This window comes from Periplaneta americana, chromosome 15 (assembly GCF_040183065.1).
Source record: "Periplaneta americana isolate PAMFEO1 chromosome 15, P.americana_PAMFEO1_priV1, whole genome shotgun sequence".
In the NCBI taxonomy this organism is placed as follows: domain Eukaryota; kingdom Metazoa; phylum Arthropoda; class Insecta; order Blattodea; family Blattidae; genus Periplaneta; species Periplaneta americana.
The window spans coordinates 105,334,018-105,361,919 of record NC_091131.1 but is presented as its reverse complement, the minus strand read 5'-3'; the positions used below and the strand labels follow the sequence as shown (position 1 = coordinate 105,361,919).

Sequence of the window (27,902 nt, the reverse complement as noted above, 5' to 3'; positions counted from 1 at the left end):
GCCTATGTGTCATTCTGAATGAGACGGACATATCTCTTTAGTTCCATTCTGACCTTCTGAGAAGCAAGGAGGATTCGAAGCTTGCTCTCTAGGCCGCACTTTGATACCATCTATAAACACTGCTTGTAAGTACGAATGTCACAACATATGTTTCTTTGTGAAACAAGTTTCTATTTGTACCAATATAAGAACAAAGTTAGTAATAATAATAATAATAATAATAATAATAATAATAATAATAATAATAAAATTCAGATTTTAATATAACATGAATTCAAAATTATAAATAGGTCTCCCATAGGTTTTGCACGAGAAGTGTTTACACTTAATAATTTTGTTATTAAATGTAAGTTAACTTTTAAAGGGTACTGACAATTACGTCAATTAAAATGTTTATACTATGTGTCAATTTTTCTCAAATTCTTGGATTTAAAACTAAAATAGTCTTACGTAATCTTGTTAAAAAGTTTGAACAACTAGACTAATTCAAAGGATGAGTACTCGATATACGTTTAAGCATCGCTGTGAAAAATGGAAGAACAAATATCGTTGCCACTGACAACCGCCTCTATCCTTCGCAAAATACAAGGAAATACGAAAGCCGGAGAGATCATGGCAGTGTGTGTCATCCAGGAAGAGACGGACCTATCTCGTTAGTTTGAATCTGACCTTCTGAGGAAGTAGGGACGATTGAAAGCTCGCCCTCTAGGCCGATACCATCTATAAGCACTGCTTGTAAGTACGAGTATCACAACATAAATATTTGTTTGTGAAATAAGTATCTATTTGTACTAATATAAGAACAAAGTAAAGTAAATAATAATACATTTTCGATTTTAATTATATACATACATAGACGTCGTTTTATACGCATTTTTACTGTTGTTTCCTTGGAATGTATCCTCGGCATTATAACTCAAAATTATAAATCTGTACCTATGTAGGATTTAAATGAGAATAGGGTTATCATCCGTCCGGCAAAAGGAGGACATATCCTCTTTTTTAATCATTTTATCCTGTCTGGCAGGCATTTAAAAAAAATTGAAATGTCCGGCATTTCGCATTTCAACTACAATTAAAATGAATATCGAATAATGTGCGATATTATGCATGGATTATCTAAATAAATGGTGAAAACCTATGAAAGAATTTAACTGCTTTCAATGATTGAAGCTGGAGCGCATAAAAAAAAAAAACAAAATATGATGACCTACTGACATGCATAGAATTCTTACATTCTAAAAATGTCACTATTCGTGATTCTAAGCTATTTTATCAATTTTATTTTGCAATGTACAAAGATATGCCAATCAAGTTAATTTGGACAAAGATTTAAGTTTAGATCAACAATGGTACAAATTCAATTCCAATAGTTCTGCGAGCACTGTAACTTTATCAGAACTCTAAAAAATATGTCAGTTTTATTTATTTATCCCAAGTCATAATGGAAGTGCTGAGAAAATACTTTCCCTAATATCTGCCCAATGGACAAAAGAACGAAATCGCATGCTAACGGAGACAGTCAGAGGTATCATAATGGTAAAATATAATTTCAAGGATATGTCCTGTGAACAGTTCCATAGTTGTTTGTTACAAGATATAAGTTTATCTCTTCAGGCTCTTGTGCACAAAGTGGGCTCCACCGATAAGTAGGATTCAGATGTAATACTGATCCAGCAACTAGCGAGAAAACTAAGGTGAGCCATTGTTTTTTATCTTTAATTTTGTTCATGCCAATTTTTAAGAAGTCCTCATTTTTCAGCAATGTCCTCTTATTTTAAATTTCATGTCCTCCTATAGAATTTCTTCTCATGGTAACCCTATATGAGAAGTACTTACTGTATACTTGGTAATTTTGTTATTAAACGCGTTAACGTTTAAGGGCTACTGACATTTGCATCAATTAAAATGTTCATACTATAAGTCAGTTTTCCTCGAATTCTTAGGTTTAAAACTATAATAGTTCTTAAAAATGTTGGAACATGTTGATTAATTCAAACGACGAGTCATCATTAGAAGATTATAAGCCTAGATGTGCACACTGTTCCATCTCCAATTTTAAAAATGAATACTTGAGAGTAATAACATCAAACAAATATTTATAATCTTAAAGTAATGACAGCTACACTTTGGCTAGGCCATTTGAGTACGAAAAACAATAGGTCTGCTTCAAATGTGCGAGTTCATGGCTAAGAAGAGAGAAAAAAAAACAGTATGTCTCTTCGTGGTATTGCATGTATTAATTACAAGAGTATAGACCTAACATAATAAAAACAAAAGCTTGGCACTTTTCCAGAGGGCATCTAGCATTAAAACGGTAAGTTTCATGTGGTGAAATCTTGACTGATTAATGATTACGTCAATGTACAGGATTATTTAATATTAAAATGACTATTGAAACCTACAGACATAAACCATCTATACGTCAGTGTTACAAATTTCAGGCTTTTGGTCATGTGGCTACATGGTGTCATCACCAAAGTAAATGTGTTAAGTGCGCAGGTGAACATGCTATAGCTGATTGTCCAAAGAAAGGACCGCAACATGAAGCTCTGTGTGCAAGTTGTGGAGATAAACACTGCGAGTTATCGTTAATGTCCAAAGTTTATTTCATACGTTACTTTCACCACGCCGAAACCAATATTACAAAGTGAACTCAGAATGCAACTCCCATCCCTTCGGTCTCAATTTCAACTTGGGCTAAAATAGCGTCTATCAATTCTCAGTCATCATCAAGACAAACATCTCAACCGTTACAGACAGAATTACATGAACTTTATAAATTGTTCCGTTCCTTTAACATCTAAAACTTTCTACTAGAACTGAAGGATATTTTTAAGCAATTATCGTTATTAATATGTTCAATACAAGAAGTCATGGCGACAATTCAGCCTTTCTATAAGCCAACGCAACTCCACCCTTTCGATCATTAAGAATTATATTGAAATGTCTATTGTGCTGAAGTTTCAATCAGGTGAATTATAGGTGAATTCAAACAATTTCATTTCAGAAGATCAAAATTTCACTAGCCAATTAATCTAATCATTTCTGTTGTGTTCATATAATATTTTTATTATAATGATTTTGTATTACTGGAGGCTGGCCTTCTCTTGTTTGATCTGGAAACCTGACAAGGCAAACACCTCTTTTGGTGTAATACTTAAAAAATTGCATAATTTAGGTTATGTGCCACGTCATGTGATTGGTTGGTTGATTAATGAATATAAGCCCTATATACAGTACACATGTTTTATCAATGTTTTGTATACGAATGAATTACACCCCTATGTTGCCATATGTGCCATGTTATACCCTTTCGGAAAATTAAAGCAACATTTTATCAAGGTTAACAGTCCCATAATCTATACGAAATGAAATGCAAAACTGGAAGATACCTAGCACGTTTACATTAGAAACGATAAGTCGACAACTGAAAAGTAGCTACAATATTTAGACGTTTGTACATAAAAAATAAAAAGATAATTAATAATTATTAATTAGTGAATTTTTTGCAATATTTGTGTTAGTTTAAATCAAATTGGATTTGCTTGGGTATTAGTATATTTCAAGTTAAAAGCGGTATCTTTTGGAAATACACATGAGCCATAATTCCAATCATAGGAACTTAATGTATTTAAATATATTTTTAACTTCATTACATGACGTACAAAGAGAAAATATAGTGTTGCAAATATATCATTTCTATACTTTGTAGTAAATTTTTGTAGCAAATTTCCTACAAGCATAGCGTCTGTCTGTGTGCAGCAACAAAAATGCACGTTTTTAACATCATTTGCATAAAAAGTAGTTCCGTAAATTTCTGTGTGTATACGGTAATTCTTCATAACCTATGGTTCGGGTTTTGTTGATATTCGGTATCTGTGGATCAATATATTAGAGAACGATGCATATAATAAGCTTTAGTTTTTACGCCCATTCCATTTTTAATAGGATAAGTAACAATGTTGGTAGCAGGCATATTTTATCTAACATTTTTCTTTAAGCACGAGATGAAACGAGAGATCGGACGCTAGATTTGTTGGAAGATCCGCTGTTGATAGCGGGATTCCCTCGTTTTGTAATGACAGGCCAGCCTCTGCAACATGCATTTTCCTTGACGTCAGTTTTGAGGAATTCGCGCTTTCTGCGTGCATCCCCAGGGAAAATCTTGTTTGTTAATTATTAGGTGGACTTGTTTTGCATATTAGAATGTGCAATTTAGCATGCATACATTCTTAAAAAAGATTTTCTTTACAATTCTTAATATTGCTACAAGAATTTGATAAGAACAGGCGCCATTTTGGGATTTTATGAAGAATTCAGAAGGAAATATTATAGGACAAGAATATGAATTTAGACACCTTGGACACATCATCTCTCCGATATAAAAATGATCTAGGCCTAAAATTAGAGAAGTAAATTCGTTATTTTTCGGTTCGATAATTCACCATGCATTTCGTTTGGTATTGACAGCGATTTAACATTTATTTAAATTCTGTTCAAAGCGGTGGAAACAAAACGTTTTCAGTGGTAAAGAAATAGATTCATAGGCTTATACACAGACAGAACGAACCGTAAGTAATTCAAGATGGCATTTAAGTGTGCGCTTAAATGCGATAGGCTCATGTCAGTAGATTTACTGGTATGTAAAAGAACTCTACGGGACAAAATTCCGGCACACCGGCGACGCTGATATAATGTCGGCAGTTGCGAGCGTCGTTAAATAAAACGTAACTTAATTTTAAATACGGTAAAATATAATTTAATAAAAATCGGTTAAATGCAGCATCACGATACTTTTCTCTTAATACTTCGAACAATCAGAACTTAAAGTTAAGGAGTATAAGAGAAATTCTCGTTAGTTAAACTTGTGTAACACAGATTAAGGATAAAATTTATAAATTCTTCACATATTATCATGATTACGTCAACAAAAAGAAATGCGGATATCCTTGGAAATGCTATGAAAACAATTGTTTTCCGGGATATTTCTTGGAATATTTATTCAGAAGTGCAAGATTCCATACTAAAAGAACAGTAAAATAAAACGGCATAAAGCCCGTAGAATTTCTAAATGAAACAATAGTCGTATATAATTCAAAGAAAACAAGAGTTCACAATCCTTCTCCTGAGGTTCAACCGAATCAGGACCCTATTCCTGTAGAGATGTAGAGATCAATTTCTTTGCCAGATAGAATGAGCGCTGAATATGTTCATAATTAGGCTCCGTATTCCAGCTACCTAAAGACTGAAGTTAAAGACACATTGGGTATACAGGATGTAAGGGGTAGAAGTGCCGTCCTTTTCACAGTCGTTGGGGACGATCTATAGCAGGGGTCGTTAGCACAGAGCACCCTCGGGCTAGCGTCCCTTACCCGCGGAAAACGCAGTGCACCATGGTGCACACATAGCTGCGAGCGGCTATGCTCTCTATCTCTTCCTACTGCATGACGGTGCATACGGGACGACACCGCTTACCCTTTGCACATTTCAGCGAGTGCTGACGACCACTGCTATAGGATCAAAAATGTCCATACAACATAGGGTCAAATACTTGATAGTTTTCCCAGAAAAAAAATTTATTTGCGTTATACTGCTTATATCGTTAGTAAAATTACGAAAACAATCACATCAGTAGGTATATCTAGCAGAGAGTTAATATTACTTTAAATAAATATTTGTGTGTTCTATTACGTTTCCGTAAAATTAAATAAAAATGCATGCTTAAATTTATTATTCTGGCATGAGAGAGGTGGCAACGTGTTCAGCAGGCAGTACTCTGCACAGACACAAGTACGAGTCAGCCGAGTTCAAGCTCCCTGTCCATAGTTCTACTGCCGAGCGGATCGCAGTTCAGTACAGGGTATTCGATAAACAACTTACAATGTCATTCACAGTTTAGAAATAACATATTATGTTATTAATTTATGAACAAAGTCGTAATTCAAGTGAGGCAAGAAGGATGTACTGTCAAAGTTTTCCTCAAAGAAGGTTACTTAATTGGCGAACTTTTGTAGCAGTTTCTCAACGATTATTAGAAACTAGAAGTCCCTTACCCCGTTTCGACAATCACACAACCAGAAATTTGTTTAAAAATGATACGCTTTACGGGAAAGATTAAAATGTTGCATTAAAAAAAATTCGTGTGATTTTGTGTACAAAACATTGTTTATTCTTTCGACGTACAATTAAAATTGGAGCAATAATGTTAATAAAATGTAAATTTACCACGGTGTTCTATTAATGAGATTGAAAGTTTGTATTTGCTGCTCGTTTATGTAAACAACATTATTGTCATGGTTGCTCCTGCATTAGAACAGAGCATCTGTTTTGTACCGGTATGTCTGCACCCACTTGAGCTGTACTGTGTACTTCTAAACCCCTCCCTCCCCGCTTGAGCTGTACTGTGTACTTCTAAACTCCCTCCTCCCCATCCAGTAACGTTGCAAAACGTCTATTATTGTAAACTTTAATGAGTTAAATATTGCAATTAGAAAAACATTGTAAGGTAATTTTTTTCTTCCTTATGACTAGGCTTCGAAACTTTGGACCCGATAGAGCAGTTCAGTGGGAAATCCGCATAACGGCGTACTGAGTATAGTGGTAAAGCGTACTGTGGGTGGGAGTACTGTAGAATGAATGCCAACAAATACGCAAAGGAAAACACTCTGGATTTGAAGGTTCTGATGAATAATTTGGTTTTCATACAAACCTATTTTAAAACTGTGTCTGAAACTATTACACGGTTAGAAAAGTCAGAGCAAGAGATGCCGGAAGCTCTCAAATTAATTGAGAAAATGACACAGAGAATTAATGAGACACAAAGTACACCGGTTATTGAACGTGTAAAACAGAAGTGGAAATCAATTTTATGTAAAAATAACGGATATGGAACATTGTGTAATATACACAGTAAATTAGTGGACAAGAGTTACCCGAAAATAAAACACTGTCTCTTAGAGATGCAATGATGTTAGGTTTCTTCGTTTTGCTCCTATCACGTCATGCGACGTAGAGCGTAGCTTGTCACAGTACAAACTATGTTTGGCAGATAACCGAAAAAGATTTACGTTTGAGACACTGAGAATGTATCTTGTAGTACATTGCAATTCGGTACTGTAACTGCAATTACTAAAGACGACCAATAGGATAAATGAAGAAATTAAAATTGCTACATGTTTATTTCCACCATTAACACTGTCTATAATTAAACACAAATGCTTATAAAAGACAGGAGAATAAATGCTTTTCACATTCTCTTGACATCGTCATTGTGTAACGTATATTTACTTTCAGAATGTACATATGTGTGTGTTACCCCATACTACCGTACTCTATTCTAAATAACAACGTTGTTACCTCAACACATCTCTATCTTTCACTACCTGCAGCGAGTCAGCAACCTATAGTACATGCACAGTAAACTTATTGTATCGGGTCCCAAGTCTCGAAGCCTGCTTATGACATGAATAATCATCAGTTAATGGCACTTATACCCTTACACCCTGTATAGTACGCCGAACACAGGCAATGCAATGGATAAGAATGTAAGCAAACAAGTCGTCGCTGCTTGTTCGTGGAGTACAGTCAACTCCGACATTCAGAAGCTACACTAGTAAACACATGCTTGAGCCATGATGTTAATTTTCGTCGTGATCTTTGCAGTGAATAATAACGTGCATTCATAAGTTACGGAACTTGAACATAGCCTATACAGATGTAACCTGAAATGATTTTATATTGCAAGAAATTTTTTTTCAATAGCACATGACGTTATTGGTGCATGATGTACAAGATATTCCTGTTGTCTGATATCTTTTTACTGTTTCATTAGGATGTTGCATGTCGCTCATCACTGAAAACCCAGACTGAGCCTCATTGTTTCCGGAATGCAGGGACAGAATTAGGAAAGGTCATTTTTTAAATCCTGGAAAGGTATAAAAAATGCGTTGGTGACAGTGGTGATTTTATGTGTTCCGAATAATCATTAGTCGCTTCATTGAACATTAGAATGATCGGTTTTGTTGAAATGCTAAAATTTGTTTTATCGTAATGGATAATAATGTTCTGTGCATCTTTTGTCGTCTATCATAACGTTGTATTCTCGTTGCTTTGGTGTGATCTACTGTAGCTGTTTATTAAAAATAACGTAAATAAAGATATAATAGACAAGATTCGATATTACTACATTTCAAAACAAATTTCCAAAGTATCGCCTATATTTCCATCATCTGCGAATTCATCTCGCATACTAAGGCAACTACAATATGCTTAGAAAAAGTTGAAAGGACGTATCCCCGATATTAAGCCAAGTAAAGTCATATTTGAATCCTTGCCAACAGCACGTGGATGTCTGCTATTACTGTATATTAAGAATTGCTAAAACATAACATTCTTGTCGAATGGTTAACATGCTTGTTATCAAATTCGAAGTGAGTTGGTTCAAACACGACAAACGACAGTGAATTTTAAGGGAGAGGAAATAATTACTTAGCACAGTTTCTGCTAGCGGAAAACAAAACTTGGAGTCGCGTGAGAATTGAAGGGTTTGCTGCAAAAAGGAGGTAGCTTCGCTTAGCGAACAGTGGAGCTACCTCCTTTTTGCAGCAAACCCTTCAATTGTCATTTTTGCAACGAGGATTTCTCTACCACAGATAAAGGTACACGCAAGTCCTTCAGAATTAATATTTCTGGCAGTATAACTTCGTTAGTAATAGTAGGTATTAAAGGCGTACAAAAATTCAAAACTCAAATATTCATATAGAATCACCAACGACTTCAAATTTAATCTAATGCATCCGAATCTCATAACAATCTACACAAATAAAACCGGAGAAATACTAAAAAAAATTAAACTCTGCCGTTGGTAGATGTAGACTCTACCAATCACGGACTATTCTTACCTTTATGTTATTTTCCTCGCTTTCTCCAGTATAGTTACAGATACTATTTGCGAGGGCATAGGCTTACGTTAAAGCATTAGAAAACTCACTATGAATTCTCTAATATTTAATATGCAAATGCACATAAAATTGCAGCCATAATTTGGTAGCTATAGTTTTTACAGATACGAATATTGTAAGGTGCAAGACATCACATTAGTCATATTTTTTTAATTATTCACCATTACATACTTGAAAAATATATTCTTAAATTTTCATATATTGCACACATTTCAAAAACACATTATGATAGAAAACTTAAATTTTGCGTATAGGTTCAGAATTGAATTTTTCGTCACGAACTACGTACAATATAATCTGCTCCTGCCATACTTCCAATGGATACAAAAGAAAAAGCCTCTTAATAATTTGGGAGATTTCAACAGTAGTGTCGTAGAGTTTTGTAGTCAGAGAGAAAGCGCCTTTAATGAATAAGTCAACCATTTAGTCTCAGTAAATGGCTGGTTCACAATAAACCGGAAACGGAAACGACAACGAGAACGGAAATCATGTAAAAATAAATGTATTTTTATTTGAGTATTCACAATAGTTAATTGTGAATGTTCGCATTTAAATACATTTTAACAATATTTCCATTCTCGTTCTCGTTGTCGTTTCCGTTCCCGGTTTATTGTGGACCAGCCTTTAGTATGTTTATTTACTAATTTCACGAACCGCCCATAATGTAAGGTAACTTTATAACGTGAGATATCTAAGTTATTTTCGAAAGAAACATAGCTTTTAAGGCCACCATTTTAAATAATAATGATAATAATAATAATAATTAATAATAATCATTTATACCAAAAGTGAGTTGCGCGCATCAAAGCTCTGAACACAGGGTGGTGAATTTTGGGAGGTTCAACCCCCATTTAGGATGAATTAAAAAACAAAGCGGTATTTATTTATTTTATTTTTTGTCGCCACCTTACAGTTCCTCTTTATAGTTTGCTGTATTATATTAATGTGTTAACTATATTGTAAAACATTAATAATCTAAAATCTAAATCATGAAAGTGTTTGTCAAATTCACAGCAAGGACTTGGCGCGCATTCTTACGACGGCAAGTACCACCGCTTAAATAGTGGTGATGAAATTTCATAACTTAGACTGAAACTCACTCTCTCTTCCTAGGGATGATTATTTCAGAAAGAAACAAAGAATTATCCTTTGGTAACTTTTACATCTGAAATTCTTCCTCCTATTTTAATAAAACGTTACTGAAATATTTCCATCAGTTCAATTTCATTTCTAACATGAAATTACTGTATAAACAATAATGATCATAGCATTAAAGGATATAAGAGTATAATGTCTAATGTTACTGCTACAGTGATCTCAGCAGATGCTGAATGTGTTGCAATGGCGCTGGTCGGACTTCTGAAATCCACTGCTCCCTTCACCAAGGTGCGGCTGGTAAAAGACAAGGCCGTGACAGACAACGTGGTGTTTCAGTTACATTACCGGTTCACTACGGGGATTCTGTTCGTCTTCTGCATCTTATGCACAGCCAGCAACTTAATTGGTAAGTGTTTCGCTGTAATGGGCATCCAGATCCACGAACAGCATCAGCGTTCCAAAATTACCAAATAGGAAGGAAAAAAATTATTCGTATACCTCTGTTCTTAGGAATATTTACTTAGAGGATATGAGTTCGATATCACAAAAGTCCCACGTATGAGACTTGAAGTGTCCATAGGAACTGTGGTGTAAGTTTTGTCAGAATATTTTAATTTCTTCTGCGATTATCGTTACATAATTTATAGAGTTCGTATTGCTCCTTACATCAGACAGCCAAGTAAGTTTTTTCTTTAAAAAATAATTAATTTATCAAATAAAGCAATTACAGCTAGTATTTACCAGCAATAAGTTACTTCTAACAAGATAGAAGATTGTAAATGCCATCTCTATAGAACACCCGATCTTTGGATTGGAAGAAATTTCCCAGTACCCCTACTTACTTACTTACTCATTGGCTTTTAAGGAACCCGGAGGTTCATTGCCTCACATAAGCCTGCCATTGGTACCTATCCTGAGAAAGATTAATCCAGTCTCTACCATCATATCCCACCTCTCTCAAATCCATTTTAATATCTTCCCATCTACGTCTCGGCCTCCCCAAAGGTCTTTTCCCCTCCGGCCTCCCAACTAACACTCTATATAATTTCTGGATTCGCCCATACGTGCTACATGCCCTCCCATCTCAAACGTCTGGATTTAATGTTCCTAATTATGTCAGGTGAAGAATACAATGCGTGCAGTTCTGTGTTGTGTAACCTCCTCCCTTCTCCTGTAACTTCATCCCTCTTAGCCCCAAATATTTTCCTAAGCACCTTATTCTCAAACACCCTTAACCTATATTCCTCTCTCAAAGTGAAAGTCCAAGTTTCACAACCATACAGAACAACCGGAAATATAACTGTTTTATAAATTTCCTTTGCTGTGGTCGTGCCAAGGAATCAGTTCCATTCCGAGGCTTATTCTGAGGTTTCGTAACAACAAGCTGTTTTTTACGGTGATGGGTTGTTAGTCCTTCGCCCAACCCCCCAAGCTGGAGGACTACCCCTCATCGGCTGTCAGCTATCTTCCATATCGATCCGCAACCTGAGGACGCGCCATGCTGTGGTGATAGGGACCCACAATACATGGACAGTACCCCTACTCCATAATCTTAATATTTTACTTGCTGCTTATCCAAGTGGTTTTGTAGGAATGGTATTCATCCGTTGAGGAAGATATGGGAATATGGAGAATGAGCTATGTAATTACAGCTTTCCATTCTAGATTTTTTTTTTTTTGCAGTTATACACAATAACGCCTTCTGTTGGCACAGCGGTTGTTTTGACGTGTATGAAGATTTTTCCTCGTAGTGCTATCGTTTCTTACTGTTGCAGACAATTAGTATTTCGCCACATGTTAACACAAAATCCAGAGAAATTCAAATGGTTATAAATACTTCAGCAGTGAAAAACAGAAAACTTTGGCTACTGTTCTTCGTGATGATCAATCAAATTTCATTAAACATATTTTGATCTAACTTTGCAGTATAATTCCCCAAACTTGGTTGTGTTCCAGTTGTTCCCACATCTACACAAGTCTCTTTCAGCCCTTAACAGATCTCTTTTGTCTCAGATCCCATCACGATCTTAGGTTCAATGATCCCTAGGCATCCATCTCGTCGAGAAATTTCAAGCGACTCTACTCCGCACTTAAATTCATTCGGCCACTCTTGCGCTGCCAATCTCGAGCAAAGTCAGCCCTTTTGGTTTGGAATTTCAAATAGTAAATCAACTTTGTGTAAAATTTTTGATACAATCATTTGTTGTGCATGTCGTAGTAAACCAGCAATTCCAGTCATTTTTCAGGAAAAAAAAAATATGCTTCCAAGTTATGTGTTCAGGCAAGAACCTTGCAGGATTCCTGTAAGTTACACTTATTTCATTCATTTATAGTTTTCTGCCTAAGGACAGGTTCTTTACTGCAAACCCAGCATGCTCCAACATTCCTCTTTTTCTTCGTATCCACATACGATCCATAAGCCTATATCTTAATGTTGTCCATCATCTGATACCTTCCTCTGTCCCGAACTTTTTCCCGTTCAACATTCCTTCCAGTGTATCTTAGCCAATGACCTAGCCAACTTCCTGTTCTCTTCCTGATCAGTTTCAGCATTATTCTTTCTTCACCCACTCTTTGTAGCATAGTTTCTTTTCTTATTCTGTCTGTCCATTTCATACGCTATTCTTCTCCATATCCACATTTCAAATGCTTCCAATTGTTTTTGTTCACTTTTTCGTAATGTCTATGTTTATTTATACATTGAAATTTATTACTGGAAAAGAAACGAGCATGCTTAATTCTCGGACTCTTCACTCCTATCTTCAACAGTAGTTCTTAAATGCTGCTGAAAGCTTTCGTGTTAATCCTGATAGAAGCTGTAAAACTGAAAACTACTTAGGCCTACATTTACTCAGTGATATCAAATTATGGCTCAGACGTGATTAACTGTCTAAAGAAAGTCAATACTTGGCAATATTTGCTTACAGGAAAAGCGATTGACTGCATTTCGGGACCAGAATTCAAGGACAGAGAGAAAGTTATCAACTCGTACTGTTGGATCACATCGACGTTCACCTTGCCATACCAGTTGGACAAGCCAGTGGGCACGCACGTCGCGGCTCCCGGTATTGGGCCTTTCGTACCAGATGAGAATGATACAGTTTATCATGCTTACTACCAGTGGGTTCCATTCGTTTTGTTCTTCCAGGTAACATTATTATAGATTGATTCAATGGTTACGGATGGTTTGGTGGTATTATTATTATTATTATTATTATTATTATTATTATTATTATTATTATTATTATTATTATCTCTCATTGATGCGGACTGTGAATTGCGTGGCTATTTATTAGGCCTACTTGACTAATGGTGGATAGTGTGTTCGGGAACAGGAGAGTTAAATAAATTAATGTCGTGTTTGTTTGTTTATACATTGTAGCTTTTCTTTATATTTCAGTTTTAAGGAGATTTTCATAGCGGACATGGTTGTTTTGTTAAATTGGCTCTCTACTGTTTTATATATATATATATATATATATATATATATATATATATATATGTATGTATATATATAATTTCAAGCAATACTCAAAATTCCTCATGAGAGATTGTGCGTGCGTGTGTTTTGTTTTTTGATCTGGTGGGCGAAACTGTTCGTAATTATAGAGGAATTTCTCCAGTGTTTTGTTGTTTGTTTATGGTGGGTTTGTGGTACTTATGTTGTATGTATTGGCGATATTGCAGACTGTATGTCCTTCCTGTTCACGGTTTTATTGTATGAAGAATAGTGTTTTTGTCGTAGTGTGAACTGTGTCGTTCCTGTAAGGCCGGCGTCATACTGCATCGGACATTCTGTCTCGGACAGGACGGTTTAGTCTCGGACTGTTCGCTGTGATGGTGATCACACGCATTCTTACGAGGCTGCAGCACAATGCATCGGACACCCGAGACAGAATGTGCGATGCAGTATACTGCCGGCCTACGTGGGCTATATGCGAAGAATTCTCCTTTCACGGCTTTAAAATTTTCATTTGGTCGTATATGGTATTTGTGCGAGGAAGATGTAGGGATGTAATCTATGCGTAGGGATAGAACCATTACTTCGTATAGGTGGAAAAGAATTTTGGTGGTACTGTCTTAGTGCCATATACTGTACGTAGCTTATTGCTTTGATGGCTGCTTTACATTTCTTCCAGATTTGTTCTGTTATTTTAGTCCAGGAGAGTGTGGAGGTTAAGGATATTTATAGATATGTGACATATTGTCATAGTGGGAGTTGCACGTTTCCTATTGTGATGAGGTAGTTGTGAGGAACCGGGCTCGGAGTTGTCCTGTTCAGATAGGTATAACTCACCTGGCAAGACAAAACTTAAGGGATATTATCGAAGTTCAAATGAACATTTACAGGTAAATCACAGAGAGAAAACATCGTGGTGATTCTCCATGCGGGTTGTCGTTCATCATCACCTAACGAATGAAAACGCTTCGATAAGAAAGATTTTTTTCTAGCAGTAGGGGGGGAATGGAAAGTATTGACGAAATCTCTCTTAACGTGCGAAGAACAAGGATTCTACAGAACAGTACGATTGCACTATAAAAGTAAATACTGTATAATTACAAGCGCATAATAATTAGGTATAAGAATCGATCTTGTTTTAATCCGTTACTTCATCAATGGAGCTGATGACAGCGAGATGGTGTTTGGCGAGATGAGTGCGATGATTTAACAATGGATTACTTTACATTCGTCTTATAGTTGAAGAATAATTTCGCAAAACTCCCCAGGTAATCAGTTTAATCGGGACTCGAACCGACGACGCCAGAGCGAAGACTCGGAACAAGAGATCCCTTGGTTATTCGTATAATTACGAACACACTATATATACTTTATACATTTTATAGCGCTAAAGTAACACATTGACATGTTCTATGTTGGACACCCCCCAATCCTGGAAATTGACCACCCCTTATAGTTCTATCTTGAACTATACTCTTGTTCTATTGTGTATTTCTGTTTAGAATCTACATAAAGGTTAATTTTTTGTCCTACAGAATTTATCTGTTATGGTAACAATTGTTATTAGAGGAGAAAAATTTGCTCCGGTGACGGGGGTCGAACCCGGGTCCTTGGTTCTACGTATCAAGCCCTCTAACTACTGAGCTACGCCGAAGTTCTATTCACAGCACCGGGTCGTATCCCTCTCCTCTAGTGTTTTTACCTTTGTGGTCTTACTCCATGTTCGACATATATGTTGACATATTACGAATATATTAAGTCAACTGCCATTACACAAGGAGTGCACTCAACTGAGTGACTTGGAATTCCATAGTATATGCACTGTTGGGCGAAAAATCTACGTAAAGATTAATTTTTGGTCCTACAGAATTTATCTGTTATGGTAACAATTAATTCCGAGGTTCGACCCCCGGCGCCGGAGCGAATTTTTCTCCTCTAATAACAATTGTTACCTGTTTAGAGTTGAGTATAATTGAATCCTTGTATTTTACAATGACCATTAGCACTGTGGAATGAGAGCGTAATTTTCCTTGTACAGTACAGCAACTGTGAACCTCTTTCTACATTTCTGGAATTACCCACTTTATCCTTTTTGTAACTGTACTGTGGCTAAACTTAAGTTTGGAGTGAAGGGGCATTATTTTTCGTAAGAGTAAACTTTATGATGCAAAATTATTTCAGTAGACATGCAGTACCGGTATAGAAAATCAGTCTTTGTTGAGGTGTTTACCTGTGAGAGTCTGTTTGTGCAGTTTGTATAGTGCCTCAATATGAATAAGCGTAAGTTGATGGAATTAACAACTGAACGAAGAAAGAAATTATTGATCGTTTGCGTTATGGTGTTAGTTGTTGGAAAATTGCAGAAGAGTTTGGAATTTCTAAATCAACAATAGGACCTCAGTATTAAATGCATGGGAACAAAATTGCAGTGGGGAAAGAAAGAGAGTTCACAAAATTTGTTTCTGGGTCTGTACAGTAATTCCCTTTCCATTGCATGCTAAAAATTTATACTTCCCTCTATCTTGGACACCTCGTTAGGTTGGACAACTTTTTATTGAACCATACGTGTCCAGGTTAGAGAGGTTTCATTGTAAAACAAATAAAAAGAATCAACCTTTAAAATAGTAAATAAGAAATTACTAAAGTATGTGTCTAATACGACCTCTGAGATGTTCTTGAATATTTATTACTTAAATAAATTACACATAACCTGTATTTCAGGGACTTCTGTTCTACGCTCCACACTGGTTGTGGAAGAACTGGGAGCATGGCAAGATGAAGAGCATAACAAAAGATCTGAGGGAAAACACACTTGAAGTCTCACAGAGCATAAAAGATCGCAAACAACTTCTCGTTACGTACCTTATTTCATACATGCGTTACCACCATTTTTATGCTTTCGTTTACCTCCTCTGTGAGCTGCTTAACTTCGCAAATGTGGTAAGTACTGATTTAACATTAACTGACGACGAAATAAAACAGTCTAACAACAATCTATAGACAATTATGAGATTCGTGGGTTCAAACTCGGACGAGAACAATAAATTTTTAAGGGTGATAAAAACCTGTTGCCACCCCTTTGGTAAAAAGTAAGGCCGGGATTTTATGTCGTAAATTTTCGGTAAGTAACAGGGACTTTCACTAAAACGAGAAGCCCAAGCAGTATTTACTGCTATAAAATGGGAAGTAAGTAATGGCAAATCATTCAAAATTAGAAATTTTGGCTTATTAGTGAAATAATAGAATACATTTCGAAGATTAGATCAAATTCTTCAGACGAAGAGGGTATTACAGAAAAATAACTCATAGCTGAAATTGTTCCTAATGGTGGTATCTACTTGGTTGACACATTTGAAAAAGGGTGATGTTACACAGAAATACGCTAACGTAACAGAACACCAGAGAATATTTCAAATGCATACACAGCTATCTTGGTAACTCAGCGGGGAGAGCATTGGCTTGCATAACTGCGGACCAGAATTCGAATCCCGGCAATGACGGAGTCGTATTTGTGGTGGACAAGTCAGGTTCCCCACGGATTTTGTCGGGGTTTCTATCCATCATTCCACAGTCATTCTCCATTTCAGTATTTATTATCATTTCAACAGCATTCACCCAAAACGGTGAGGCGTAATGCTGAATTGTGACTATAGTACAGATATCACCAGGGCGTAGTACTCCTTCTGAGGATATATGGAAGGTTACTCTAGTCGGATTTCTCTGTAACCTTAACATGTGCAAATTGAATTGAAGGATCCACTGCAAGAGGAAGCTATGCCACAACAACCAAAAAGGGAACAAAGTACGACTTTACGAAAAGGGCCGTAATCCTAGAATTAGGCAGAGTGCTCTAGCATTAGCCGGAGCAATGTCAGATTTACATAGTTTGGAGAAAGGATAATATAGGCCTATGTTTGGAACTGCTTAAAACAAATGGAATCTCGTTTTCATAATTTTGTAGCATAGCTTCCTCTTGAAGTGGACCCCCTCAATAATTGATAAATGGTATCACACAGTTGAGTGACGATATATATAAAAGAGCGATCATTCGAACTCCAAATACAAAAACTGTCCCAGTATAAGAGACGCCAATAAGGTACTAGAGCTGTAGTGCTAGCATTCGGACCTCTTCTCCGCACAAAGTATGCATAAACTGATAAATTAATTTTGTAGTTCTTGTTTCTTGAAGTTTATAATCGAGGGCATCATACCAGAAGTGCATATTAACAAATTTTGCGTTATTGAATTATCTTAATGGAAGTTATTTACGTATGAAAACAATCGTTTGAGGATTACAATAGACATGAGAAAGAAACAAAGAATGTACCTTGTTATGTAGACAAGAATATGAAAAATCATTTCATACTTAAATGACTCTAATGTAAACTTTCAGCTTTGTTGATATGCCCTTCTGGCATGATGCCCTTGATATCTTACCACAATTTGACAATCAAGTCGATTTAACCATTTATAACATCCCCAACGTTTAGGATAATTTTCCTATTTGGCCTTTTCTTTCATTGCCTATTATGTTATACGAGGGTCACTCCAAAAGTAATGCACAGCATTTTTTTAAATTTATTCTTTTATTTCAAACCTTTGCAATTTATGGAGGTCATAGATATATCCTTCCCGCATGTATTTAAATTTAATTTAAGTCATTCTCGTAAGTGGCGCCATGATATCACTCCTTCAAGATGGCTACTGTACTTGATACTCGTCAGAAGCAACGTGCTGGTATCCTGTGCTGTGAGAACGAACAGTAAGGTGTATGGAGATGCAGCTGTCGATCGCAGATTCGGTTAGTCGGTGAGCAAGCAGATTATCTCGTGAAAGAGGGCACGTAAATATTCGGGATACTCCTCGCAGCGACAGACCCTGCATTGCACGAAGTCCTGACAATGTGGAGTGCATTAACAACATGGTTGTGGCTGGCAAACACGTAACAGTGAAGAATTGTCTCTCCAAGTTGGAATAGGAGAAGCAAGTGTGTGTGGAATATTGAAACAGTTGGGGTTAAAAAAGGTTTGTGCCAGGTGAGTTCCGAGGATGTTGACAGAAGCCCCCAAAGAAACCCGAAAAACAGTGTGCAGCGAACTTTTGGACCAGTATGAGAATGGTGGAGATGACTTTCTTGCAAGAATTGAGGTAGGAGATGAAACATGGCGCCACCGTTTTAAACCGGAGACAAAGAGACAGATAATGGAGTGGCATCATGCAAATTCACCAAAGAAAAAGAAATTCAAAACTGCGCCTTCGGCAGGAAAAGTTATGACTGTGTTTTTCGATTCAGAAGGATTCTTGTTTGTGGACATCATGCCACACGGAACCACCATTAATTCTGACGCGTATGTGGCAACTCTCAAGAAACTTCAAGCTCGACTGAATCGTGTTCGACCACATCGGGAGAAGCACGATGTTTACTATTGCATGACAACGCACGGCAACATGTCATTCAAAGGACCACAGACCAGATCAGAAAACTTGGATGGACAACACTGAAACACCCTACTTACAGTCCTGATCTTGCACCATGCGATTATCATCTCTTTGGTAAACTGAAGGAATCCCTTCGCGGTACGAGGTTTGAAGATGACTACTCCCTCGTGCATGCTGCTAAAGAGTGGCTCAGACGTGTTGGTCCAGAATTTTACCGTGAAGGTATACAGGCCAAGTGGCATAAGGCAGTTGAAAGGGACGGGGATTACGTGGAAAAGTGACATTTTGTTCCTAAAGGATATATCTACATTCTATGAAAATAGCAAAGCTGAAGGATAAAAAAATGTAATTTTTAAATAGATGTTGTGCATTACTTTTTGGAGTGATCCTCGTATATTAAATCGAAAACTGAAAAAGTCTAGTCTGAATCGCTCCTATTTTTTTCTCTTCTGCTTTAAAATTCGGCTTTGTTCGGCATTTTCGCCTATCGCCCTATCATCGTGGATAATGAATTTCGCCTTACATTTACCTCACCTCCGAAGTGCATTTACAGTAGCCTGCTATATTAGTGTCTAACATTAATCGTCTTGAACTATAAATCAAGTAAATTGTTCCGAATGAATGAACAAAGGGGAAAAATGGGATTGATTCAAGTTGAATCCTCACTTAAAACCAATTAACATAAATTCAGCACTCCACACAAAGATTCCGTGTTGCATGTTGTATCGCCTCTACACCAAGGTGACTATTTTTTACGATAGAATTATAGTAACCCATTCTCGCACGGTCTTAACTCGTACCAGTACGTGACCCGCATTCTTTCTAGGGTGACAGAGCTGGGATGCGAACAATATGCGATCTCCAAGACAGCAAGCAACTTGGCTCACTGCGGAGTACACAGTTCTGCTGAAAGAGAGCATCGTTGTTTGCATTACTTTCTGTAGCCTATATTCTAACTGTAGCTATGCATAGTTGTGATGGAAGTCTTTCTCTATGTTATTGATATTACTATAATCCACTGTACTTTTAGGTTGGAAACATCTTCTTCATTGACAAATTTCTGGGCAATACTTTCTTGAATTACGGACTCGAAGTTCTCAACAACATAGGAAAGAATCAGGAGGAGCGCACAGACCCGATGATAGCCATATTTCCTCGACTAACCAAGTGCACCCTGAACTTATACGGCGTGTCAGGTAAGCACAATTTTAATACGCAACATCGTTATTATTTAGCAAAAACAGTGCAGTAAATACATTTCATTTCTTATTAAACGTATGGTGAAACTTGAAATTGTAATGAATATAGCAACCAGTTCAAGAAAATAAATGCATTCGCTGCTCACGCCATTAGTAACATATTTATTTTCTTTGTACTCCAGCATTATAAACAATTTTTATCATTAGTGAAAATCATACATAATATGCCACATTATTGTACCAATGCCACAAAATATTACCATGCCAACGTCGTGACTTCTATTATGACGGCATAACTTCCGTCATAAAGTTGAGGGGAGTTTGTACTTCCATATCTTACAATGTTAAATTCCTCTATTTTGGGTACACTTTTCACAGAAGTTATAAAAGATACAAATGTAAAGAAAATAGTGCATATGTAACATACCTTCATGTACACAACCGGTTAAATAAATTTAAAATTCCACTCAGCAGTTGGGAAAAAAATCATTGATAACATTTTTTGCATTAAGAACGACTGCAAATTATTTCTTTTTTTTTGCTGAAGATAGAAATAAACTTAATTTTTTTTTAACCCATTGTTTAAAATGCCATTACATTGATATTGTATATTAATTTCAGCCTTCTGGGTATAATACTTTCTGAGGAAACTGTACCAATGTCACAAAAAATAAGGAAGTGCAAAAAAATGTTGTCAAAGTTTCCATATCTTGCAATGTTAAATTTCTCAATTTTGGTTGCATTTCTCTCATAAGTGATAAAAGATACAAATGTAGAAAAAATAGGACATATGTAACATACTTTTATGTATACAACCGACTAAATAAATTTAAAATTCCACTGAGCGGTTGGCAATAAAAAAAATTTCATTCATACAATTTTTTGCTTTAATACTTACTGACTATAATATTTTTGCTGAAGATAGGGTTAAAAGCTGACAATTAGAAGAAATAAAATCATATATTATCATTTTACACATATTACACTACCGAAAAACGATAAGAACCAAATTTCATTTTTTTTTTTTGTCAAAATTCTGTGTACAGACTCGTCAAAATTAGGAATGAACGAAATTAAAATGTAATGCATATATGATGATCAGGGAAAGGATTTATATGTAAATACATATTTACTTATAAAGCTAATATAATTTATATTTTGCATTATCTTTATGTTTCACAATGTGTAGGGTTGAAAAATCCTACTTTTATTTTCCATATTTTTCCATATTTTAGAGTTTAGTACATATTTTCGTTAATTTCCATATATTTTCCATATTTCATATAAAACAATCCATATTATATTAGGTTTAACAATAAAACAAAACAAAATTCCATTAACTTTTAAAAATACATTTCAACAATAGAGATTTAAACACATGTTCAGTAATCCCTTTAACATCAGAGTTATTTGAAAATTAGCAGTCCTATCAACAATGGGAAAGTAAGTTACAAAACTGTATTAATTTAATTTAAAATTTTTAACAGACTTCAGTTGTGCAGCTCAACAGTTAAATGCCAGTCAGAGTACACATAGGTTCAGTTTTGTAAATCATACTATAAAGACGGTAAATATGCCAAAAGTACGTCATTCAGTCAATTTAAAATCAAAACTAACAAGTTACATTTCAGAATTTAAAGAAGATGGTTTATCAACTGACAATAAAATATTATTTTGTAATTTGTGTCAGTGTGCAGTATCATCTACACAAAAGTTCCTGGTGCAACAACACATTACAACTAGTAAACATCAGGCCAACAAACAACTAAATTCCAAGCAGAGACAATTGTTTTTAACACAACCAACAACATCGAATGTAAGATCTGAGTTTAACATCGACCTGTGCCGTTCTCTCATCTCTGCTGATATTCCTCTCTACAAACTAAAGAATAAGGTCTTCAGGGAATTCCTTGAAAAATATACTCAACATACAATCCCGGATGAGTCAACACTTAGGAAGACGTATGCTCCATCCATCTACGATGAGACAATACAGAAGATAAGAGATGAAATTAAAGATAGTTCAATTTGGGTTTCCATTGATGAGACTCCCGACAAAGAAGGTAGACTTGTTGGTAATGTAGTTATCGGTTTGTTAAGTGAACAATATTCTGAACGAATTCTTTTACATTGTGATGTTCTAGAAAAGTGCAATAACAAAACTATAGTTAAACTGTTCAACGAAGCTATGGGTATCCTGTGGCCAAAGGGTATTATGTACGATAATGTGTTATTCTTTATTAGCGATGCTGCCCCTTATATGGTCAAAGCTGGACAAGCATTATCTGTTGTATATCCTAAATTGACTCATTTTACTTGTGTGGCGCATGCATTTCATCGTGTGGCAGAAGTGGTCAGAGACAATTTCCCTAAAGTAGATTTGTTGATTTCATCAGTGAAAAAAGTATTTCTCAAAGCTCCCAGTAGAGTTAACGTGTTGAAAGAAATGTACCCTGAAATTCCATTGCCACCAAAGCCAATTTTAACTAGATGGGGTACATGGCTAGAAGCAGTTGAATATTATGCCGAACATATAGACTCTATTAACAATGTTCTCCTTGCATTGGACTCTGAAGATGCAGTCTCAATTGATACTGCGAAAACAGTTACCTGTGACATAAGTGTGAAGAATGACTTAGCTCACATTCAGCATACATTTTCATGCATCATAAAAACGCTCAAAAGTCTCCAAAATAGGCACCTTTCACTATCTGAAAGTTTTGAAATTATAAATAGTACTGTGGAACAACTGAATCGTGGTAGAGGTAAAGTTGCAGATGCAGTAAGAGCTAAGATGGACACTGTACTTTCAAAAAACCCTGGATATGAAGAACTACAAAAGGTTGTTGCTGTGATGAGTGGTGAATCAACAGTGAAGATTAACTTGGACTTATCCCCAGCAGACATTGTGAAATTGAATTATGTACCAGTTACTTCTTGTGACGTCGAACGCTCTTTTAGTCAGTATAAATCTATCCTCAGAGACAATAGAAGAAGATTCACTTTTCAGCACTTGAAAGAAATGTTTGTAACCTATTGTTATGGTAACAGACAATAAAAATTGTGTTTTGTTGAAACTACATTGGAAGATAAGGTACGTCCATTATATTTTTTGTTTAGTTTGATTAAAATGTACCAATATTTAACGTACATAGTCATTTTTTTATAATTTTAAGTCCATATTTAATTCCATATTTTGGTAAAAATCCATATTTAATTCCATATTTTGGTAAAAATAACTACATATATATTTACATATTTCATATATTTTTAGTCCATATAAATCCGTTCCCTGATGATGATATTCAAACTGTAGGCCTATTTATTTATTTCAATTATGATAAGTTGGGGGTTGCATCTCCGCGCTCCCGCTAGTTATTAAGTTGCACGTAGAGTATTACAGAAATGGTAACGGACAGTTTCTCCGAATAGGTGTTCATTTAAACATTCCACGTACAAAAATGAAATATGAACTTTAAACGCTGTGAAACTTAAAGCGTAAGTTATTTTATTCGCATTTGTGATTTCCTACTGAAGATTGATTTGTTTTACAGGTACAATCACAAATAAGGACTTCTTATGCGTTCTACCACAGAATATTCTAAACGAGAAGATCTACATTTTTCTGTGGTTTTGGTTCATTATTTTGTCTGTGTTGTCTGGCCTTGCTGTACTGTACAGTATAGTTCTAGCAGTGTTTCCACCACTTCGCAGATTAATACTGACGAAGTTTCTCGATTATACATCAACGCTGTCACCAATCATAGAAAACACGGAGGTTAGTTTACATCAGTCTGACTAAATAATTCATTGTATGTAGATATTCTACTACGATTTAGTTGCCAACAAAAACGTATAAATTAGGCGTAAACCCGCATAAGGAAAATCTATACGATTTTGATGTCTGGGACCATTACAGTAACTTTCCTAATCTAATATGTATTTTCTATTGATGTTATCGGAGTCACCGACGTATCTCACGGGGTAGCGCGTTTGCCTGCTGATTCGAAGTTGCTCTCGGGTGTGGGTTCGATTCCCGCTTGGGATGATTACCTGGCTGTGGTTATCCGAAGTTTTCCCCAACCATAAGGCGAATGTCAGGTAATCTATGGCGAATTCTTGGCCTCACTTCGCCAAATACCATCTCGCTATCACCAATTCCATCGACGCTAAATAACCTAATTGTCGTTAAATAATGAAGTAAAAAACATTTTAGCTAGATAGAAGTAAGAAAGTCTAAGGTTTTCTACAGTAGATTCATGACACACAAAGAATATCTATTCTTGAATAAGAGGCTTGAAACAAAATTTATCGGTTTCACAACTTTCCTAACCATGGACAAATAATGATGCTGTAAGTTAATATTATGAGACTGGATAACTGTGATGTTGAAAGCAATAAATATGTTGACTATATGAGGACTTGGACAATAATTTAAGAGGCTCAATACGGCCAAATCACTTAAATTGTGAAATGAAAATACTATGTAATATAAATCTTACTTTTAGGATCTTACGACTTTCTCATATGTTTTACGAGTTTTGAAAAGTTCAATATTCAGCTGATTATAGTCTCATTTATAGTTTTTTTCTTCAGTTCAAAAAATATGAAATCATTTACACAAAAAAGAAGATATACTTTTGCTTTCTTGGTTGCATACAAAAAGAATGCATCAAAAACAAATAAGATATTTGATATCATTTATAAGTTGCACAATTTGTACATGCATGACACTAATTTTGCAAAAAATTCACATAAAACAGCTATCCTGTACTGCAGTTATTTCCAATTTTAATTAAATTATTAATCAATATATGAAAGTCGGTTCCTAAAAGTGAAACAAGTACTGAAGGATAATGGTGATTTATGACACGATTCTAAGCATGACTTCCCACTGTCAAACGACTACAACAATGTGAAATGTGACTGTGAACAATTAAGTTATAATTTCTATTGTGAACATTTGTTCATATGCATAAAAAGAGTGGTTAGAACTAGTAAACAATAGCACTTTAAGAAAGAGGGACAGAGAATTATTATCGAACATGATCCGTGCTCTTAGTAGTATTGTCAGCTCTTAAACAGAAAACCTTTGTTTATTGTCAGCTCAAAAAACTTTGACTTAATTTCTAGAGTTAAATTGTTTAAGATAGAAAGTATAATAGTGTGTAAATGAATTTAACCCAAACACAGAGGAGCAGGAACATACTGCCTGCATAATTTTTCCCATTTAGCTTGTGTAAAAACAAAAGTTTATACATACATAACAATTTAGAATAAGTCGCTAATTCGTGTTTTTTAAGTAAAAATAATTGTATTTCATAAATGCGTCATACTGAGTTGAAATGAGCAAATGGTTAATCGTTACAAAAATATTATTACACTTAATATTTGTTAGTTAGTTTGTTTCCTACCTATGAGAAAATAAACATGAAAACTCGAACTCGGTGAATAAATGAAACTATGGTAATGTTGATCTAAACTGTTGCAGGCTAACCACTTTTTTATTCTACACCTCCTTGGAAAGAACCTTCCATCAGTCTTATTCCATGAGCTGTTGGACGACGTCGCTGTCGCACTTACCAACAACAAGTTGCATAAACCAGAAGAGTTGGGAGAAACGTTTATGAGCCCTGACAACGAGAAGGTGGCCACAAATGTTTGAATACCTACGAAAAAATAATGACGAGGTGCGAAATTCCAAGGCGCAGGATGTCTTTGAATTCATATTTAATCAGATATTTCTTAAGAAGTGCTTCTAATAACTATAAGCTTATATTACATGTATATGAAGTAAACGATAGATATATGAATTTGGAAATGCTATCAGTATTTCGAAAAGCACTAGAACTGTACTGGAAAATATGACCAGTTCTGAGTAATTGAATATCTTGTAAGAGAAAATTGTTAACAACAAAGACAACCAAAGATAGCTCTTTAATTTAATGAAGTGCCATGAAGATAATTGTTTCTCTGATTTCGTTAAGTACGTTTAGCAATGAAACTAGCGTATTTTAACAAATTACTGCAACTCACAAATATTTTGAACTGGACATATTTTATTATTAAATCCTACTCATAATAAAGGTTCAACAGAAGTTTGTTTGTAGTAGTGGTAGTGGTTGTCTAAGTCTCAATAAAATAGGTTATTATGATTATTACTAATACTATTTCAGAGCAATATTAGTATTCTTCGATCACAGAACCACTCCATCTCTTATCACCGATAATGTAAACTACTACATATTTAAAGCTTCGAGATATCGATTTCGAAACATTCTTGCCTTAAATGAGCAATCTTGCAAACTTAAGCTCATTTTTACAGGCTGTTTACATATAGGCTAAATATCAGAAGCTAAGAAACATTAGCTATCATCAACCCCATAGATATGCGAATCCCATAATAAAATAATATAAAAAATGCAAGAAAACATATTTCCAAATTAAATTAAAAATTAAGAAAATAGAGAAAATTAGTTTGTCTTTTTGTTGTGGAACCTAGGCTGTTTACATAAAAATATCAGAAGCTAAGAAACATAATCTATCATCAATCCCAAAGAAATGCGAGTTCCAGAATAAAATAATAGCAAAAATACAAAAAAAAAAATCTCTAAATTAAGTTAAAATTACGCAAATGGAGCAAAATTAGTTTGTCTTTTTGTTGTGGAACCTAGGTTGTTTACATATAAATATCAGAAGCTAAGAAACATTATCGATCATCAATCTCAAAGAAATGAGAGTTCCAGAATAAAATAATAGCAAAAATACAAGAAAACAAATCTATAAATTAAATTAAAATTACGCAAAATTAGTTTGTCTTTTTGTTGTGGAACCTTTCTGAGATTCTGTACTCCAGTATTTAGATCCTTATTACGTATATACAATATATTTTATGGAATTGATTCACATAATAGTATAATTTTAAGTGTATTTACCTATCAGTAATAAGCTAAAATTCCAAACCTATATAAATATTTAATACAAAATATGTTAACTGTCGAATGCTAGTGTACAGCTGGGACATTCTTCTCGTTGTACTTATTCCTTCACAATCGCAAGGAAAAGTTGAAAAGGCCATTTCTCTTCGTACTTTAATTAAAAGTGTATTCTTTAGTGTTCTGAAAATTTGTCGTAACTTGCTTAAACAGCTGAGTACCGGTACTAAGCAACTTCATTCTCTGCCTGAGAGACCTGACGTTCTAAATAATTGCAAGAAATTAAGTAATAATAAGATTTTTATGTGATATTAAAGAATATGAAAGGTGTTACAAAATTGTTAAATAAAAATATTACTTCTGAGAACGAGGTAAAAATTGTTTTTAAACTCTTTTTTAGAAAATGTGCTCTGTACGTTTTGATGATCGTATCAATAAGAAGGAAGAGAACTGTAAGTAAATTAGTACAGGACTACATAAAGACTGCAGTCTGCATATTTGAGCTATTTTATATAGGTACTGTAAACAAAATCGAAAATCTATTTCATTAATTGAAGTATAATGAAATCATACACATTTCAATGGAATTTTTATGTTATATTTTAATTCTTATAAAAACGCTTCTCATTGTAAGAATATTTCACATGTCATTGCATTAAGTGTAGTTATATTAGTGCTTAAATATTTATATAATATGGCGTCTTATTGTGGCTTCATTTTTGTATTTCATATGCACAGAATTTTTGCATAATAAAGATGTGAAGTGATCTGATATATCAAGTCTGTTAATTATTGTCTGCCTTTTGTA

General features: G+C 35.0%; 2 protein-coding genes across 3 annotated transcripts in view; one reads left to right on the top strand and one right to left on the bottom strand.

Annotated features, from left to right (window-relative positions):
• Window positions 1-27,902, bottom strand: part of spg (dedicator of cytokinesis spg) — a 657,455-nt gene that overhangs the window by 268,841 nt on the left and 360,712 nt on the right. The window lies entirely within an intron of this gene.
• On the top strand, window positions 5-27,868 carry LOC138715249 (innexin inx3-like). 2 transcript variants are annotated; one of them, XM_069847972.1, is made up of 7 exons: window positions 5-125; window positions 10,276-10,467; window positions 12,989-13,209; window positions 16,243-16,461; window positions 19,991-20,156; window positions 23,714-23,937; window positions 25,651-27,868. In XM_069847972.1, the coding sequence occupies exons 2-7, from the start codon at window positions 10,305-10,307 to the stop codon at window positions 25,822-25,824; spliced, it is 1,167 nt and encodes a 388-aa protein (XP_069704073.1). In that variant the 5' UTR covers window positions 5-125; window positions 10,276-10,304; the 3' UTR covers window positions 25,825-27,868. The 2 variants fall into 2 exon arrangements, with proteins under 2 accessions (XP_069704073.1, XP_069704074.1); XM_069847973.1 differs by lacking the exon at window positions 5-125 and adding an exon at window positions 584-735.